General features: G+C 38.4%; 1 protein-coding gene across 1 annotated transcript in view; it reads left to right on the forward strand.

Moving 5' to 3' along the window:
- PTPRN2 (protein tyrosine phosphatase receptor type N2) overlaps positions 1–18,691 on the forward strand; it is a 1,169,469-nt gene that overhangs the window by 1,110,043 nt on the left and 40,735 nt on the right. The window contains exons 18-19 of the mRNA XM_040352695.1: positions 4,501–4,620; positions 7,245–7,411. Coding sequence (XP_040208629.1) covers positions 4,501–4,620; positions 7,245–7,411 — 287 coding nt within the window. The remainder of the gene's footprint in view (positions 1–4,500; positions 4,621–7,244; positions 7,412–18,691) is intronic.

Genomic DNA, 18,691 nt, shown 5'->3' on the forward strand with positions numbered 1-18,691 from the left:
AAAGAAGTGATTCAGACCTTTTATTGCTCGGTAATATAGCTTTATGTTTTTTTTTAACAGAAAGTTGATATAGCTTTATGTTTAAATTATTGATATACTTTTGCTTTAAAGAGACCATGTCAAGTTTCTACTGCATTAAAATCTTTACTGTGCTGTAGAAGACATGATATAATCACAGCTCCAGCAGCCCATTACTCCTACCTCTCTTCCATTCCAGCGCTGCAGTCGTGGAAGGCTTTTAAAGCTGTATGTACCCGACAAGGTCTCTTTAAATGAAAGGCACTAAAGCCCCTTTTTTGAACTTTTGATTACATAGCAACGACAATACATTTAAACAGTAATGCCGCGTACGCACGATCGGACATTCCGACAACAAAACCGTGGATTTTTTTCCGATGGATGTTGGGTCAAACTTGTCTTGCATACACACGGTCACAGAAATGTTGTCAGAAATTCAGAACGTCAAGAACACGGTGGCGTACGGCACGTACTACGGCACTAGAAAAGGAAAGTTCAATACCAATCGTGTTAGTAGAAGTTTGGTGAGAGAAGATTCAGTCCGTTACAGCGTGATAAATGTGCTGTCTCCATTACGAATGCTAGTTTTATCACACCGAGCGCTTCCGTCTCGTACTTGATTCAGAGCATGCATGGAATTGTGTGCGTCGGAATTGGCTACACACGATCGGAATTTCCGAGAACAACTTTTGTTGTCGGAAAATTTGAGAACCAGCTCTCAAACATTTGTTGTTGGAAATTCCAACAGCAAAAGTCTGATGGAGCATACACACAGTCGGATTTTCCAACAACAAGCTCGCATCGAACATTTGTTGTGTACGCGGCATAAGAGTGATTTCTGCGATGTTAAATGCAGCATCATGACTTTGTCTGGCACAATAGATTTACATTAACGTTTTCATAAAATTTTGCATACTAAAAAAATTACATTTATTATTCACTTAAAATCAGAAGCTTTGTAATAGTTATTGCCACAGGGTCCTATAAAAGAAATAAAGTATGCTAATAAAATTAGGGTAAACTGTATATGTAAAGGTTAAAACATTCTTACAATTTCTGCATATTTTTTTAGTGCTTTTAGATTTCATTTCCTCTTTGTAGAAAAAATATTCATAGAGAACACAGAATAAAGTGTTGTGAGCACTGACGAGTAGAATTGATAGTTCTAATTCTCACCATAGAATGTGTGATACTGTGGAAAAAGACAATTCCTGGGGAGCTCGTAGTACAATGTAGAACAATGCAAGACTGCTAACTCGATCAATGCATCCCATGAAGTCTATTATGTAATATAAGACAACTGAATTAACATAGTGTTTAGAGGATTCACATATCTCACAAATGTCCTTTTAGTGGGGAGGGTTTAAGAAAAGCAGAAGTATAATAAGACCAGTTCAGTGTGGGTTTTATGTGGTTTGAGAAAATAAATTAGAAATCTTCTGTGAACCTGTTCTTCAGTGCATGTACATTAAACTGCCCAAATACCCAGTAGCAGATTTTTATTTTGCCTTGAAAAACCTCCTACCTGTAAGTGCTTGAACCTGGGATGTCCTTTATACTAATTCCAGTTTGAAGAGACATTCCAATAATACCCCAACCCACCCATCCACATGGTTTCCCATTGTACAATGTGCACCTTAGTGATTCATATAGAAATGTTAAAACTTGATAACCAGATTGGGGGTCTTTCAGGAGGAAAATTAAAGGGAAACAGTGATAGTTTGTCAGTTTTAGTTTTATATTACAGTTTTGTTTTATAACATTTAAAAATGATGTTATATAACTGTTTTTACAGTTCATATTATTATAATATATTTTACAAGTAAATACTTGAGGGTACAACTTTATTGAAAATTCTGTTCTAAGTCATTCAGTTTTGTGTGTAAATATGATCTTTAGCTATTGGGATCGGTAAATTGCAGCACTTTATTTCGCAGGGCAGCCAGAGTCAGCCAGAAACATGCTCCACCTACTACCTGAAAATACAAAATTAATTATTTGTTCACAGTATGTTAGATTTTTTTTTTATTATTTTATTAATTTTCTTGCCCTGAAAAACAAAGATATTTTTTTTATAAAACTACTAACCATACTATTTAAGTTTAAGGCACCTTTTTGGGTAGTTTAGTATTTTAGTATATTTTATAATACTGTAATATTTTCACTTAAAAACGAAAAAAAAAATTCTACATATAAATTTGGAGCACAAAATGTATGTGTGATCCTGTAAGCAGAACTAAACTCATTGATTTAACAGTTTCTCAAAACAGTTAAAGTTAAGGCATGCTGTGATATGTTGTGCTATGATAACTGTAACAGTGAAGCCTCGTACACACGACCGAGGAACTTGACGGGCGAAACACATCGTTTTCCTCGTCGAGTTCCTTGTTAGGCTGTCGAGGAACTCGACAAGGCAAGTTTCTCCATTCCCGTCGAGGAAATAGAGAACTTGTTCTCTTTTTGGCTCGACGAAAATGTACACACGTTTCCTCTGCAAAATAATATCTCCCAGCAAGTTTCTTGCTGGTTTTTGCCGAGAAACTTGGTCGTGTGTGTACGAGGCTTCACTTGTGCTATAAACAGAATGGTCAAGCCAATAAATGGCTGCTGTAACTGATCGCATATGCAGCGCCATGGCAAACAGAGGCTAAGATGGCAGCTTCCTTAGCTGTAAGGTTTAGTTCTGCTTTGAGCACATTGCGGAAAAGTAAATAAGTGATATCAGTTAGTAACAAAGCAGCAATGCCATATTCATAGAAATAACATTTTTATAAAATGGCTTAAAGTGTATGTAAACCCTAACAATGAACTTATTTTGTGCCAAAAAAAGGTTGATCCTGACAGAAATACAGTTAGCTTTTAAAGTGATTGTAAATAATCATTGGAGGGGATCAGGCTGAGTTCCCAGCATAGCTAGAGAACTGACCATGGTGTGTTCTCCTGCTTAGTGTGGTCAGATTTTAATAGGAAAGCATAGAGGCTGGCAGAAACATCATGGATTTTACATAAAGGAAGCAATACAAAGATAACATGATACTTTCTTATACAAGTACATGGTACTTGGTACAGCAGGCACATATCAGGAATATGAAATGTTGGGGTAACAAACATTTTAACTCTCTGTGCTCTTTTTGCACTGAAATCTCCCTGCTGTACTACAGAATGCTTCCACTGTGTTGTGGCGATGTGGAGAAGGGTGTTCTGCAGTTCAAATTAGGATCAAGTACCTTGGGACAGCAACTGTGTGAGAAGATAACCAGAAATAAATAAAGGGAAAAAATCCCAAAATAAGAAACATAGTGCAGCTACATCCCCACAAGACCGGCAAGCTGTACTAATCTACATTTTTGTTCTTGGGTTTCGATACACTTGTTTTCCATGGGAGAAACCTTAATATATGTTTACTAGTACAGTAAAATCTTGGATTGAGAGTAACTTGGTTTGCAAGTGTTTTGCAAGACAACAAATTTGTATTATAAATTTTGACTTTGATATAAGTAGCAGCGTCATTTCACAACTGAGTATAAAGGAGTAGAGAGGAGCCTCTAAGTGTAGCAATATGGTTACATTTAATGAAGATACAACATTTAGCAACTCACGTAGTTGATGATTAAAACAGGCACATCTAAGTGCGGAAGCATCCAGGGTAAAGCTGTCCACATAGACCATCCTACTCACCGCCATTGACGTCATCCCTTCCACGCTGCGCCTCAAGCCTCACTTTCAAATCACTCTACTGCACGGTAGTCTTCTCGGTCACGATTGCAGACTGACAGCAGTGAGAGCCGGTCTATGTGGACAGCTTTACCCCGAATGTCTGCATACTTAGATGTGCCCGATGTTGTTCCTTCATTAAATGTAACCATATTGCTACACTTAGAGGTGTCTCTCTTCTCTTTCATACTCTGTAGCTCCTGATGAATTTTGCTTCTAATTCCCTTGTGGAGGCCTCCATTTGTGGATGGACATTTTATGGTTACACAACTTATTACATTGTTATAATCTTTTTATAGGGACTATAAATGTTAATAGAACAAATCATCTTAGGTTCCATTATTTCTTATAGGAAAATTTGCTTTGATATACGAGTGCTTTGGATTACAAGCATGTTTCCGGAACAAATTATTCTCGCAATCCAAGTTTTTACTGTATCTGTTTATTTTCACTAACCTATTGCTTCATTCTGCCCTTTATTAAAGCATAGCAAGACCCCAAACCCTTTGGCATTTGCCTTCTTTTCACACATACAATTTCTACAAAGAGAACATATTTAAATCATCTATTTTCTGAATGCTGTGTTTCGCTTGGGTACTTGGGGATTTGGAAGCAGCTGCAGAGGAAAAGTGTTTAATGAAAATGAAATTTGAATTTGCACTGAATGGAATGAGTTTTGATTGTGTGTCTGAGTGCTGTAATTACATATGTCACACAGTAATTAAACGTTTGCAGTGTGGCCACAGTGTGTCTCTCTTTTGTCTGCAGATGGTATGGGAGAATGGCTGTGTAGTAATCGTGATGCTGACATCACTGGCGGAGAATGGAGTCAAGCAGTGCTACCACTACTGGCCAGATGAAGGCTCAAACCTCTACCATATCTACGAGGTATACCTCTCACTTTTTTATGTTAATAATAGATTTTGTTTGACAATGCCTTTTTTTCAGGATCAATTCTCCATGGCAGTGGGGCTGTGCATGCGGGTTGACTGATCACTTATTTAACTGATCCTCTGCTCCCCCATGCTCTAACACTCAGACCCTGCATTGTTCTGATGACGTCTAAGTATTCAGATTGGTATGATCTTTTAAAAGTTATATAATTCAGGAACACAGGTACTCTTGATTTATACATTTTATGATTCTCTGCAGATTGGACATAACTGCATGCAGCTACTTATTGTTATTCATGCATATTAGAAAATTTGCCAATTCTCATAACATAAATATTGAATTTCTAATTATTAGGCATTATTTCTCTCTCACTTTTCCTTCTCTGTTTTTCTCTCTCTCTTGTTCTCTTTCTCTTTCCCCTTCCTTTTTACTCTCCAGACCTTTCTGCTCCTATAATCTTCAGTTTTCCTTCTCCTCTCTCCTGTTTTCGCCCTCTGTATTTCTTCTACAAATAACACTCATGCCTTGTACAGACGAGCATACATGTACGATGAAACCGGTCCGCCGGACCGTTTTCACCATACATGTCTGCCCGGGGATTTCTGTATGGTGGCTGTACTCACCATCATACAGAAATCCACGCGTAAACAATACGTGGGGCATGGCCGCGCCGTTGCGGCGACGTGGGCGGACCTGCCAGTTCAATGCTTCCACGCATGCGTCAAAGTCATTTGACGCATGCGAGGGATGGCGGGCGCTCGGACATGTACGGTAGGTCTGTACAGACGACCGAACATGTCCGAGCGGACAGAATTTCAGCGGGCTGTTTTAAAACAAGTCCAGAAATATTTGCCCGCTGGAAAAAGGCCCGGCGGGCAAATATATGCTGGAATCCTGTCCGCTCGGGCCTACACACGACCGAACATGTCTGCTGAAACTGGTCCGCGGACCAGTTTCAGCAGACATGTTCGGTCGTGTGTACGAGGCCTACGACTTCTCTCTCCTGCTGTTCCCATCCTTCCCCCTTTCTCTCTACTTACTGTATATCCACATTTCATTCTCCTTTTCCTTCTCTTTTTCTTCCCTTTCTCTATTCCTTCCATTTTCCTGAGATCTCTTACTATTTCCTCCTTTTTGCTCCTAACACACTTTCCTTTCTGCTCACTTATTTTCTGTCTCTCTTCCTCTCCCTCTATCTTCTTCTTTTTATTATTATTATTATTATTAGGCAGGATGTGAGAGCTTACAATCTAAAAGGGAGGGTCATATGATACAAATGGTGATAACTGTGATGGAGAAAGTAAAACGACAGGTTTTTAGGTGGCATGATAGGCCTTTCTGGAGATAGCTGGAGCATGGGGCTAGTGAGTAAAAGATCTTGGCAGAAGTGAAGAGGACAGTTTTGGCGATATTTTGGTTTTGGACTGGTGATGTAGCTCAGGACAGAATTATAGATGGCTTTTTATGTTATTTGCATTTTGAATTTTTTTGTTGGGTGAGCCAAAGCCAGTGGAGGGATTGGCAGATAGGTGTTGGGCACTGATAGGTTGCTAAGGTGGAGGAGTCTGACAACAACATTTGTGATAGACTGAAGGGGGGTAGACTAAGTAAAGGTATGCCAATGAGAGAAGAGTAGTAATAGTAGAGGAGAGAGATAACAAGGAAGTATTTTAGTAGCTTTGTGGTGTCCTTGTCTGAGAAGACTCATAATGTTTAAGGCTGATAATTTGCCGATGTTAAGATTAGGACAGCAAGAGGGATTACATCAAGCACCCTGGCATGATGCGAGGGACTGATAGTTGTGCCATTGATCTCTGTAGAGAAGTCAGGGAAGGGGGCACAGGGGGGAATAAATATTATTGGCTTAGCATTGGAAAGACTGAGTTTGAGGAAGTGGAGTGACATTCACACTTATATGTAGGTTAGTAAATTAGTGTTTTTCAAGGAAACTGACAGGGTGGGTAGAGAGATATATTTGGTGTCATCATCATAGAAATATAAATTGGAAGCAGTAGGAACTCTCAGCTGACCCATGGAGGAGATGTAGATAGAGAATAGAAGACCTTGGGGGACCTCTACTGCATGTTCTTATCCTCTTTCTCGTCTGTCTCCATTCTGTCTCTCTTTCCTCTTTTCTTATTCTCGCCTTCTGTCTTTCTCAATCTCTTCTCTTTCACTCTCTCTTTCCTCTCTGCCCTTTCTCGCTGTCTGTCTTCTCTGTGCAGTTTTGCACTCTCCTGTGTCTTCACCGTCTCGTTGTCTGTCTCCTCTTTGACTTTTCTTTACCATTCCCCTCTCTGTTTATAATTCTCCTCTCTTTCTCTCTCCACACTCTTTTTCTTTTTCACTCATCATCTTTCAAAGTTTCTATTAAGATAAGAGCCTCAGAGCAGATAGGAAATGAGACAAGTGGAAGTTGTTTGTGAGCAGTGCCTTGACTGTGCAGTAGTAGCTTGTATGCGACTATAAATAATCCCCTTCATTTTGATTAACATGGAGCTAGTATGAGTGTGCCAGGTGTCGAACCCTCTAGAGATGCCAGGTTTTTGTAAAACAATTTGAAGCAGATGTTCAGTAAAGTACTTAAGTTGTGCCCTACGCCTTCCTTCCGTCTCCAGGTAAATCTTGTCTCCGAGCATATCTGGTGTGAGGATTTTCTTGTCAGAAGCTTCTATCTGAAAAATCTACAGACTAACGAAACTCGCACTGTCACCCAGTTTAATTTCCTCAACTGGAATGACCATGGCGTTCCGGCTTCAACCCGCTCGCTGTTAGACTTCCGCAGGTACTCATTTTACGCTGACAACTTCTTGTGATTGTCATTGAATCAGTCGTGTAGTAATGCATTTATCTTGACATTTTATACTCAACATTTACCTGACTAGAGTTTCCTTTTAAATATCTTAATCATCATATTTTTTTTCATAATAAGTTTTAGGAAAATACAACACAATTTTAATTGTTATGCAGTTCTTTTTAGACCCCTTTCACACCATTACGCAGTGCACTGTAGTGCATTACGGCACATTGTGTTTTTCATTTTGAATGGGCTGTCAAGGCGCCTCAGCGCATAAAAAAATAGGTCCTGCACAAATCATGTGTGTTGCAGTCCCACTGTACAGTAGGTATGTATACGTTTTCTGTTTCATTACATAACATGATAATAGTGGAATATGAGACTATACATAACACGAACAGTACATATATACAGTGTATATACAAAAACTCATGTATGAAACACATATATATATATACTGTGTATATATACAACAATCACAATCCAGATATTCCTAAAGCATACCTTGAAGTAAAATGCATGATCTACTTATTAGGTTAGATCCCCTTCTCCATGTTAGAATCCTCATATATTATAAGGGTAAAAATATACCTGCTGGGAGAAAAGAATAAAGAATTAAATTAAAATAATATATACGTAACTCCATATTCTGTCCATGACACCTAGACAAAAGTGAGAAGTTGTTGTTGCATTTGGGCTGCAGTGTCTTCCAGGCTGTAGTGTCTGGAATTTCCTAGGGAATCTCGATGGAAGGGTGTCAACATCATACCCTGTAATGCAGAAGATATGGGTTAGATAAGTATTTGCTCTTACTTTTTTCCTTATAATGAAAATTTTCACTAATATTATGCAGCAATTTTGACAAAAGGAAAGGGCCCTTATCTAACAAGTGGACCTTTACATTTTATGCTTTAAGGCCCCTCTCACACATGGCGGAATCTGCCGTGCTCTGCAGGGGATCTGTCCGCTGAACCCAGCAGAGCGGGAAAATTATGTCTGCTCTGTTTATGCAGAGTGGACACGGATACAGCTTCACCCGGTTCTATGGGCGGTCGGGCGTAAACAGACCAGCTATTCATTTACACCCGATTGCCCTCTGATCTGATCCACCTACACAGAGGGGAATAGATTCCCCTTATGTTTTTCTTTAACAATCTGGATCAAAAAGGAGGTAGGAGGGTATAAACAGACACAAGTCCATTTACACCCACCAGTCTATAGAAATACATAGACCATCCGATTAGGTCCACCTGAGAAACTGATAGACAGACCTGATCAGATCACCTGTGTGAAAGGGGCATAAAGTATAAAGTAAAGTATAAAGATTTGAACTTTTGTGCCACACAAATTGTGCATGCTGTAATTTAGATACATTTAAGATGCAAGAGACAAATGTATTCCAAACAGTAAATTAGTAAACAGTTGCTATACCACCACATAGATTGTATTTTTAGATGTTTGAAACAAAGCAAGCAATAGCACAGGATGTGAGAATTGCATATACTCTCTCTCTCTCTATAACTCTCTATATATGACAAATAACTGCATACACATGTTGTTAAATATGATAAACTTGAATAAGGCTAACTTAGCCACTGCTAAATATGATCTTTGAGTACTTCTCATCTCTCATCTTTAAAGGTATTTATTTGAAGGTTTAACATATGCACATTTGTGTATGCACTGTATATGCTCTTAGCAGACAACTCTAGCACTGGTGTTGTTTAACCTTCAGCTAGGAAAATGTGACCTGACATGTGGGCTAAAACTGGCACCCATCCATGTAATGATCCTTGTTCTTTAAAAATAGCTGAATCAGGCAATGTTCATCATAATCTATAGGTAGTTTTAAGTGGTACTCTTTTTTTTAATTTAGTTTTGAATAGTTGGGATTGGCCCATTAGACACAGTTTTCTGTCCCTGAGGCATAACAGGAAGTAAGAGCTTCCTGAAATTACAGTTGTCACTAGAACTGGTGTCCCCTCCCCTTTTGGGTGTTCGTTATATTTTGGGTTGTTTCTCGCTTCATGCCTAATTAACAATGGTCAGTAGGATGGATACTTAGAGTAAGTCTTCCAGGTTGGCAACAAAAAATGTTTCTATCCTAACCCCACGCCATCCAAAACTTGAAAAAAAATTCTGCCTGAAGTTCTATTATAACAGACACTGGGGTTATTGAGAGGTTTTTATTGCTCTTAAGTTGTCCACCCATAATATGCTGTAAAAAATGGTTGACAAAATTTATGTATAGCCAAAACTGTTCCCATAAGCGATGAGAAATTAATAATTTTACAGCTGTCTCTAGAACAGAAATAATGGGAAAATCTTCTAAGGGGGACACCGGTTCTGGTGACCACTGTGTAGGAGAGAATATCCCCTCACTTTGTAGGGGTTTGCCCTTTCACTTCCTGTTGCATGGCTGCAATTGAAAATGAAGGGAAATCTTTAAAAAAGGACACAGAAAGCAAGAAATTATCTGACAGCAGTTTTAAATTTTTCCTTATTGTATGTAAAACTTAAAGAAAAGTATTGGCTTGGTTTGCAAAATATTTAATTAATTTAAATCATGTAATTATTTATTTATGTAGAACCATAGAATTCTGCAGTGCTTAACAGTACATTAAACAATTACCATTAACCCTGCTCCTGAAGGAGCTCATACTATACAGCCCCTATTAGTGCCATATGTAATAATAAGCCAAGCAAAATGTTCTCTGATGATGACTATTATACACATGCCTGCAGTTTTCAGAAATGAACTAAAGTGCTAAATGACATCACTGAAACTCGAAATTTTTTATTGTTCTAAACCATAAATAAATAGATTAAGGAGTAAGACGAAAGCTTATATCTCCTAAACAAGGAATAAGGGAGGAAAGGTATTATGTGAGGAATTTGTTCTAGTTACAAATCATGCAGCTTGAAATATCTCAGGATGCTTTACCTGATTGCCTATTATATCATATAGAGGAGATTGTAAAAATCATTTGCAGATAATAAAAAATTCTTAACATGCACAGAAAACACTCGGCTGTGTGCAGTTTGGAGAAGTTTACGTCGGGGAGGAAGAAACTCCTTTTGATGAAGCAGCATACTTTGTAAATGGTACATAAAAGCACATAATTATGGTGTAGAACAGTACTTGACACATAATCAGCAGCAGTTACTGCTTTGTGTTGGGCTTTTATGCACAGCTTCCGCTCATCATATCACAGAAATAATAGAGGTTACACAGGGAGAGAGCTGACCTTTAATGTCTCTGGGATTGTCATTCTGAGTGGAGTGTAAAAGGCTTTTTGAGATGTGACATATTGGTTAAGGAACTGTTCTCTGATGCGCAAGGTCATCAGTTCAATGTCTGCCTCTGTCACTGGCGCTTGCGGTGGTCCTGAGCGAAATCCATTTATCTGCCTGTGTGCAAGGTGGCCTCGCTGTCACTGAGTTATAACAATAACATTAATTCCTTCTTCTCCAGCCTCTCTGGAGTCTGGATGAGAAACGGAAAATGGGGAGTGTCAGCTGAAGCACCTGTGTTTCTAAGCACGTAAACCTATCAAGTAGTACAGGTTTAGGTTTATTTTGTTGTTTTTGTTGGGCCTTCATGTCTCAGCAAGAAATTTCAGGCAGAGGACGGGACAGTGGGGATCCAACAGTGGGGATCCAAATGTCCTACAGTCTCATAAGATCATACAGAATGCCATCTTGCTTTCCTAGATGAAAGGCTATGCATTACTGGAATGTAGTATGTGTACAAAATGTAAAGAGACACTGTAATTTTTTCATTCACGGTCATTAATACTACCAACCTTCCCTACATTCCTCCTGGCTTGGTTCTTCCATTGTCCTAAACTTGTGTAAGCTGTGTTACATGGTTTAAGAACTTACACAGGGTTAATAATGTGCCCTTCTCACATGAAAGTGTTAGTTCCTGGCGAATGGCTCCAAGCACTGCATTAAAAGAGAAGGTAAACTACTCCCTCAGATGCAGGAGTATTTAGCTGCAGCTTATGTGGAGCCATGCAGTAGAGGGGAAGGCATGTATAAATGGATTGAGGGAGATAAAGAGACTTTCCCTGAATGGGCAAAATGACAGAATCTCTGTAAGGCCTACTTATCCCTAAAACTAAGATTTCAGCTACCTTTTCTGTAATTAGTTTTCTGCGTTCTTTTTTATCTCTACCTCCTTGTACAAGGCCATTCTCTTGCAATTGGCTTACAAAAATGATTTGTCTATCATGCTAGTGTGACATCATCATTTGACTTTGGCAGTTGAGGGGAACTGGAAGGGATATCTTACTGGAGAAGCCTTTGAGACATAGGAGAAGCAAGAGGACATTCAATTTGCTGGCAATCGAAAACCAAAGCTACTTAAAATTTCAGATTTAGAGGCCAATAGGAGCTAGCACACAGCTTAGTGTTGCAGGTAGTATTATCTTTAAAGGCGTTGTTTGAAAAAGAGCTGCAGTGATTCATATCAGCCAATCAGATTCCATCTTGTATTAGTCTTGGGTTGCTTTGGGTTTATGCATTTTACAAGAAAATCCTGTTTTAAGAATAATATGGGGGCTGTCATCGCTAAACTCTTTCTTAAATTCTTAGTTGCCTAGCTGGTATGCTGTCCCACAAACTTTAGTGATTTCGGAATAACTCACCTAGAGCAAGTATGCAAATTATGGAATTCAGTACCTTTTCTGGGTCAGTCACTGTAAGTAATGAAGCAAGAGGGTCAGCATAACAGCCAAACCATGTGTTATTGGAGAATTCAGCAGTGCCTTTTTCCATTTTTCCTCCAGGGCATAAAAAGGGGAAGACCAAATTTCTGCCCTATAATTCTTGCCCTTAATCTCTCCATTCCTCAGAGAACAGGCGTTATTTTACACTGTTAGGAATGAGAGAGGAATAGCTATGGTGGGGTGGGTGAAAGTCTGCCATGTAGTTTCTGTACTAAATGGCTTTTTTCTATGATGCATATAGCACTGTAACAATACACTGGAAGCTGAATTTCATAAAGTGTATTTATACACCAGAATGTTTTATTTTTTCAATTTAGGATAAGACTTTAATGAGATTTTCTCTCATTTCCTGTCCAGAAGCCCTATCAGGAAGTGAAAATGTTTTCAAAATGAGTGGAAATCCCTTTATACAGTTGTCACCAGATCTATGCCCCTTAGAAGATTTTCCCTCTTTATTCTAGTGACAACTGTGTAATTTTGTATTTGCCACAGTTTTCTGTCTCAATGATAGGGTTAACCAGAACAACAAAGAAGAGGAACACAGGCAGCAATAAAAACCTGAGAGGGGTTTTAACCCTTTCAAATTCGAACTCAGAAAAAAAGTTTTGTCAAGAGAGATACTTTAAGCAGGCGGATTATTTAACTGTCAGTCATAAAACTAAAAGTGTTCATTTGACATTAGTTGAAGCCAGGAAGCCATTTTGTGATCTCATATTCATGTACATGCAGCCTCTGTGATGTCATCGGTAACTCTTATTGATCTGGTAGTTTGCTTAATGACTCCCATCATGACTGCATTAAATGTGCAAAGATGATGACAGTGTATTTGGCAACTACATTTTTACTCTACTTTTATTTAAATTTAATTTGACATAGTGATAAGACTTCAGAATATTTGAATGTCAATTTAAAGGTGTTAAGTCTAAATTAGAAACACAGGTTGTCATAGTGGCATAAGGTGAAAAAAGTGCAATTTTCTTGTCATAGTCCACTTTGCATATCCAGCTGGTAAACATTATACAATGGCAATATTTTAATTTGAACAACAAGTACTTTTCCATTCATTCACGTCAGTTATCAAAGTTGTTTATGCAGCTATGCATCAACAGAGATAGGGGTGCTATTCAAAGGGTAACTGAGTCATTTCTGTATGGCAAACTGTGTCCATTGCAAATATTATTTGGGCAAAGCAAACCAAGAAATAAAAATAAATTCTCCTGAACCCGATTGCATGTTTGTGATAATCATGGGTATGCTGGCTCCTTTAGTAACTTAGCCATTCTTTCTGGGGGGGTGTTTATTTATTTTTTATATCAACAAATGACATCTCTAAAGCTGGTCATACACCATTAGAATTTCATTTAAAATTTTAAATTTTTAAGAATGTTTGATTATCTAATCTTTAGTGGGGTCAACTGTTTTCAATTGCATTGACAAAGAAGATGGAAGGAGCAGGGTGGAATATGTTTCTCAAAATAATTTCTAACAGTCTATGTAGCTTTCTTTTGGTAAAGTCCATTTGTTCCAAAATCAAATGTAAAAGAAAACAAAATGTTGTTGTACATTAGAACAACATTTATCAGGTCATTGAATGTTTATTTGGAATGCTACTAATGTATCACCAGCTTAAGTGTCATAAATGAGAATTTCATCTTAAAGCGGGCCTACGCTTAATATTAACTTACAATTATGTTAACAGACTTTTAGGAAAATCTTTTCACATGACCAGAAGCCTGGGTCCTTTGCTCATATGAATGAAACCTATCTGAACTCCAACCCTTCCCTTCATCAGGGAACAGGGATCACATGAGCAAATGTCTAGGCTTTTGGTTATGCAAACAGCATTGGGAGCAGCCAAGTGCAGCATTTTATTCCGGAAATCCCTTTTGTTTCTCTTTACTTTCCATCCCAGGAAGACTCTTAACAGAGCTTTATGTAAACAATTGAGGAAAATATCAACATTAAGTTTAAAAGTTCTCCAGAGTATGCTGTATATGATCCATTTTTACAAAGATAGCTGAATGTAATAATTTAGAAAATAATTTCCTAAAGAGATATTTTTATTGCTATTTTTGAAAACCCTTATCTGTTAAAAACATTCAATCAGTTTGAGAGAAAAATCTGTAGAAATTCAATCTAGCCTGATTGGTTTTTAGAAGCATTTGCAGATTTACTAAAACAATGGTTCTTTACCCGAACATAATTCCACATTGATAACATGCAAGAAACAATTGTGGCCTTTTTTTTAATCAAGTAGAAAAATTTGCCAAGTGCAGTAACCATTAGCAAACAAATTGAAATCACTTTTCAATCATTTTGTCTAAACTGTTTATAGATAAAACTCTTTAAACCGTGTCAATGAAGATTTTGTCCACCCAAATGAGATATTAGTTGTGGGTGCAATCCTGTAAGCTATGCCAACAGCTTCTTCTTATATCTATTGGGAACTTTACAATTTCCACACCACTGTTTCTGTATTTGGGTGTCTAACTCAGTGTTTCTCAACTCCAGTCCTCAAGGCGCCCCAACAGGTCATGTTTTCAGGATTTCCCTCAGTTGAAACAGCTGTGGTAATTATGAAGGCAGTGAAACTGATCAAATCATTGATGCAAAATAATGGGAAACCTGAAAACATGACCTGTTGGGGCGCCTTGAGGACTGGAGTTGAGAAACCCTGGTCTATTTCCTCAATAGGGGTGTTTCAAATCTAGTCTGCATCATTTAAAATACATTTGAAGACCAGCAGGGTGTTATGGCCCTTTTTGGCATTGGCACAGCAGGTATGTAAACCTGAGAACACCAAAGCAGAGATCTCTACTCTGAATTGCCTGAAAGTCATGGTAAACTACCAGTGAGTAAAGGAGTTTTGGATGGACTTAGTTCAGACTGAACTGACTTTAAAAGGGACAGTATATTGTTTAGTGTTACTGGCAGCAAACCTTTTTATATCCCTATTCATAAAATAATTCTTATTCCTACATGTAGTGACTCCAAGCAGATAGTCAGAATCCATACTGGTCTTTTAGTGAATTTTGTTGCCTTTGGTTACTGTTTTTTAATCATTAGAACTTGAATGAAATATGGGGACTGATAACGCTAGTCGTGTGTCTGTTATGCTAACCCTCTGAGTTCAAAACTTTCCTAGTCACTGACCAGGGGTAAATCAACAGTTCTGCATGGGACAGTGTCTCTGTGTTTTGAAAGAAGAGGATCAGGATGACAGCCATACAACCAGCTTTTTCAGCAGTGAGAACCTCCATGTTTTTTCTGTGACAGCTTAACTAACCTTATGCAAAAAGTTTAACAACAGGCCATTCCAGTAATGAAGACAGGACATACTTACCCTTCCTACTACCCATGCTGCCAAACACCACTCCGATCCTGAGAAATCTTCTTCTGAAATTTGTAGGGAAACTGACGCTTCCAGCAGTTGTTGATCTCTGGGGTCCTCTGAAGCTCTCACTAGTGCCTTGCTCTCACCTCCACCCATTAGAGGATAGAGTAGTGGCATGGAGGTCAGCAAGAGGAAACGGTGAGCACCGCAGGAAACCCAGGAGATCTACATTACTGGAAGTATTGGTTTCCCTGCAGATTTCAGCAGAAGATTTCTAAGAATCAAAGCAACATTTTGCAAAACAGAAAGTATGTCTTATTTTCTTTTACATTTATGGCTTGCTTTAAGACTTTTTGTATTAGCAATATGGTTGCTTTAAGAATATAAACTCTTATTGAATAAAGCTGTTAGTTTATTTTAGTCTAATGAATTTTTTTATTCCTGTACACAGGGTCTTGATATATCATCATGTAATTGGAATATAAAGTCTATTTGTAATTTGAATGCTTTGAATTTATGTTCACGCTACTAATGTTTAAACTGTACTGGTGTTATTAAGTAAATGAGTCACTGACAAATAACCTTGTACACATTTTAAAGAATTAATGTTGTGCTTAACTTTTTTTTCTATGCTTGATATTTCTGTAATACTGATTTTGTACATTGAAAGAAAATGTGTCTTTGCTTATGAGTGATAAGGAAACCTCACAACAAAGGTCAACATGACAGCTGCATTGTGCAGTTAAGCCAAGCTAATATTAACCAGCTTGATCACCTGTTCCCTATCTGTGTGCGCAAACCAAACACACTAAGATCACCTTCATCACTTTAGGAGCATAAAAAAATCAACATTTTTATTTATTTGTTTTTCTTGCTGTACGCACATTGGCATTTACTAACAATCGCTCACTTGAAAATGGTTAAATTCTTATTTTGCCAGCTAATTAGCAGTTGCCAGTGTCATTTTTGTGATGTTGCAGCTAGTAATATGAGCCCAGTTGCATAGTCACAAAAGTGATCATTGGAAACTGTCACTCTGCTGCGGGGACAATATGGAAGCCCCTTTTCTGTGCCTCTAACGACCTCTGACCTTTGCTTGCTGACGGTTTGCATGATGGGTCTCTTTTCATTCATTGAATCCGTGGTTTGGTTTGTATCACTAATCATTCTCTCACTCTTTCTTTCTCTCTCTCTCTTATGTGTGTGTACACATTAATAAAACATGTTCTGGGTTGAACAGCCGGCTTGTGGTTATAATTTCGCACTGACAGAATGAAATGCTTGGTTATAGATTTATTCAGGCTGACGCAATTAACCCTTGCTCTCATTGAACCATTTAGCAAGGCACTGACTTTTGGTATATTTTAACCCTAATGACAGATACAGGTTTAAAAGGACACTAACCTAAAAAATAAAAAATATTTTCTTAAAGGATCTTTGAACAAAAGCTACAATTATATTTTGGTCTATATGAAGACATAATGTTCTGCAATAAAAATGTTAACATTGTAGGAAAGTATTCAACTACAGCATGTTTAAAGAAAATTTGTCAGGTGGGAATGTGGGAGCAGCCTTTTTTGCTCCAAGACCTCATTCTTTCTTCATTGCTTAGGAAATCACTGAGGTGGAACAATCACAATCTTTTCTGGTGTGTGACAATTGGTATTTATATATGTGTTCCAAGTCAGTGAGTTACAATTAATGAAGAAAGAATAAGAATGATAACCTTGGAACCTGCACCTTCAAAAAAAGTCAACAATGGCAGTTTGTACATTTTAAGGTGGTGTGACTAACACCTAGCTGGTTCTTCTAATTATTCCATAAATATACGTTGCTACATTTAAGCTTTCTTAACGCTAAAACCAGGCCAATAGCTAAATACACAGATGTAATACATAGAAGAGTGCTGTTTAATCTGCCAAAGGATTTGTATTTCTTTTCATTCAGTTCTGAGATTTACACAGCTCTGTCAGTTAGCAAAGCCAGGAGGATAACACCACTTTATTTGGTACTGTTAAGTATTACAGTGATGGTTTTCCCTACATCCTGCTGATTGGACAGTGTAGGAGCAGTACCAAACTGACAAGGTCATTCCTCTGCTCACTCTGCTCTCCCTTCTGTCTGTTTTTTTGTCAGCACCTTTGCATGCATTGCACCTAAGGCCTTGTACACACGGTCGGACCAAACCGATGAGAATGAACCGAAGTTCAGTTTCATCGGACCGAACCGACCGCGTGTATAGGCCATCGATCTGTTTTCCTTCGGTCCAAAATTTTAAAACATGCTCCAAAACCGAACCGATGGACCGCTGCCCCATCGGACCAAACCGATGGTTAGTACATAAAAGCATCGGTTCAAAACCAGCGCATGCTCAGAATCAAGTCGACGCATGCTTGGAAGCATTGAACTTCGTTTTATTCAGCACGTCGTGTGTTTGACGTCACCGTGTTCTGACCCGATCGGATTTTGGACTGACCGTGTGTACACATATCAGGCCATACGGCCACGTCAGAGGTGAACCGATGAAAACGGTCCGAAGGACCAGTCACATCGGTTTGGTCCGACCGTGTGTACAAGGCCTTAGGCTCACAGTCTTGCCCCTCCTTCTTCCAAACTAAGTGCTGCTGTACAGAGAATTACAAGAGGCTAAACCAAGTCAAATTCAGATACTCATACTTCTATTGATTTATTAATGAATACAGAGCTACATGTGTGCATTTTATATCTACCCGAAGCACAACTTTAAGGCCTCATCTACACTTGCTCCAAAATGTGGCATTTGTCACGCTTTTATAAGGCACTCTGAATACCAATTAAAGATCCTCTCACTAAATAAAACGGTTACCTTATAGTCCTTTACACACTGTTGAGTTTGCTTTGCTTCAGAAATTATACCCCATGTTGCTTTCATTGCCCCCATAGACTTCTATGGCCTCGTTTAGACTTGCTTTGCTACCTGAAGTATGATACACTTTTGGATCACTTTTCTAACAAAAAGACAAACAGCGAGGAGACCAGAGCGAGTGATCAGCAGATATCACACACATTGTACAGCGTGGAAGTGATACAGCAGGAAAGTGAGCAGGGCCCGGAGCAAGGGATCGAGTGGGAGGGAAACTAAGCGATGAGGAATCAGCAGAGCAGGAGATAAGCAGAACAAAAAATCAGAAGAAGATCATCAGAGTGGAGTTTCAGAAGAAT

The sequence above is a fragment of the Rana temporaria genome, chromosome 5 (assembly GCF_905171775.1).
Source record: "Rana temporaria chromosome 5, aRanTem1.1, whole genome shotgun sequence".
In the NCBI taxonomy this organism is placed as follows: domain Eukaryota; kingdom Metazoa; phylum Chordata; class Amphibia; order Anura; family Ranidae; genus Rana; species Rana temporaria.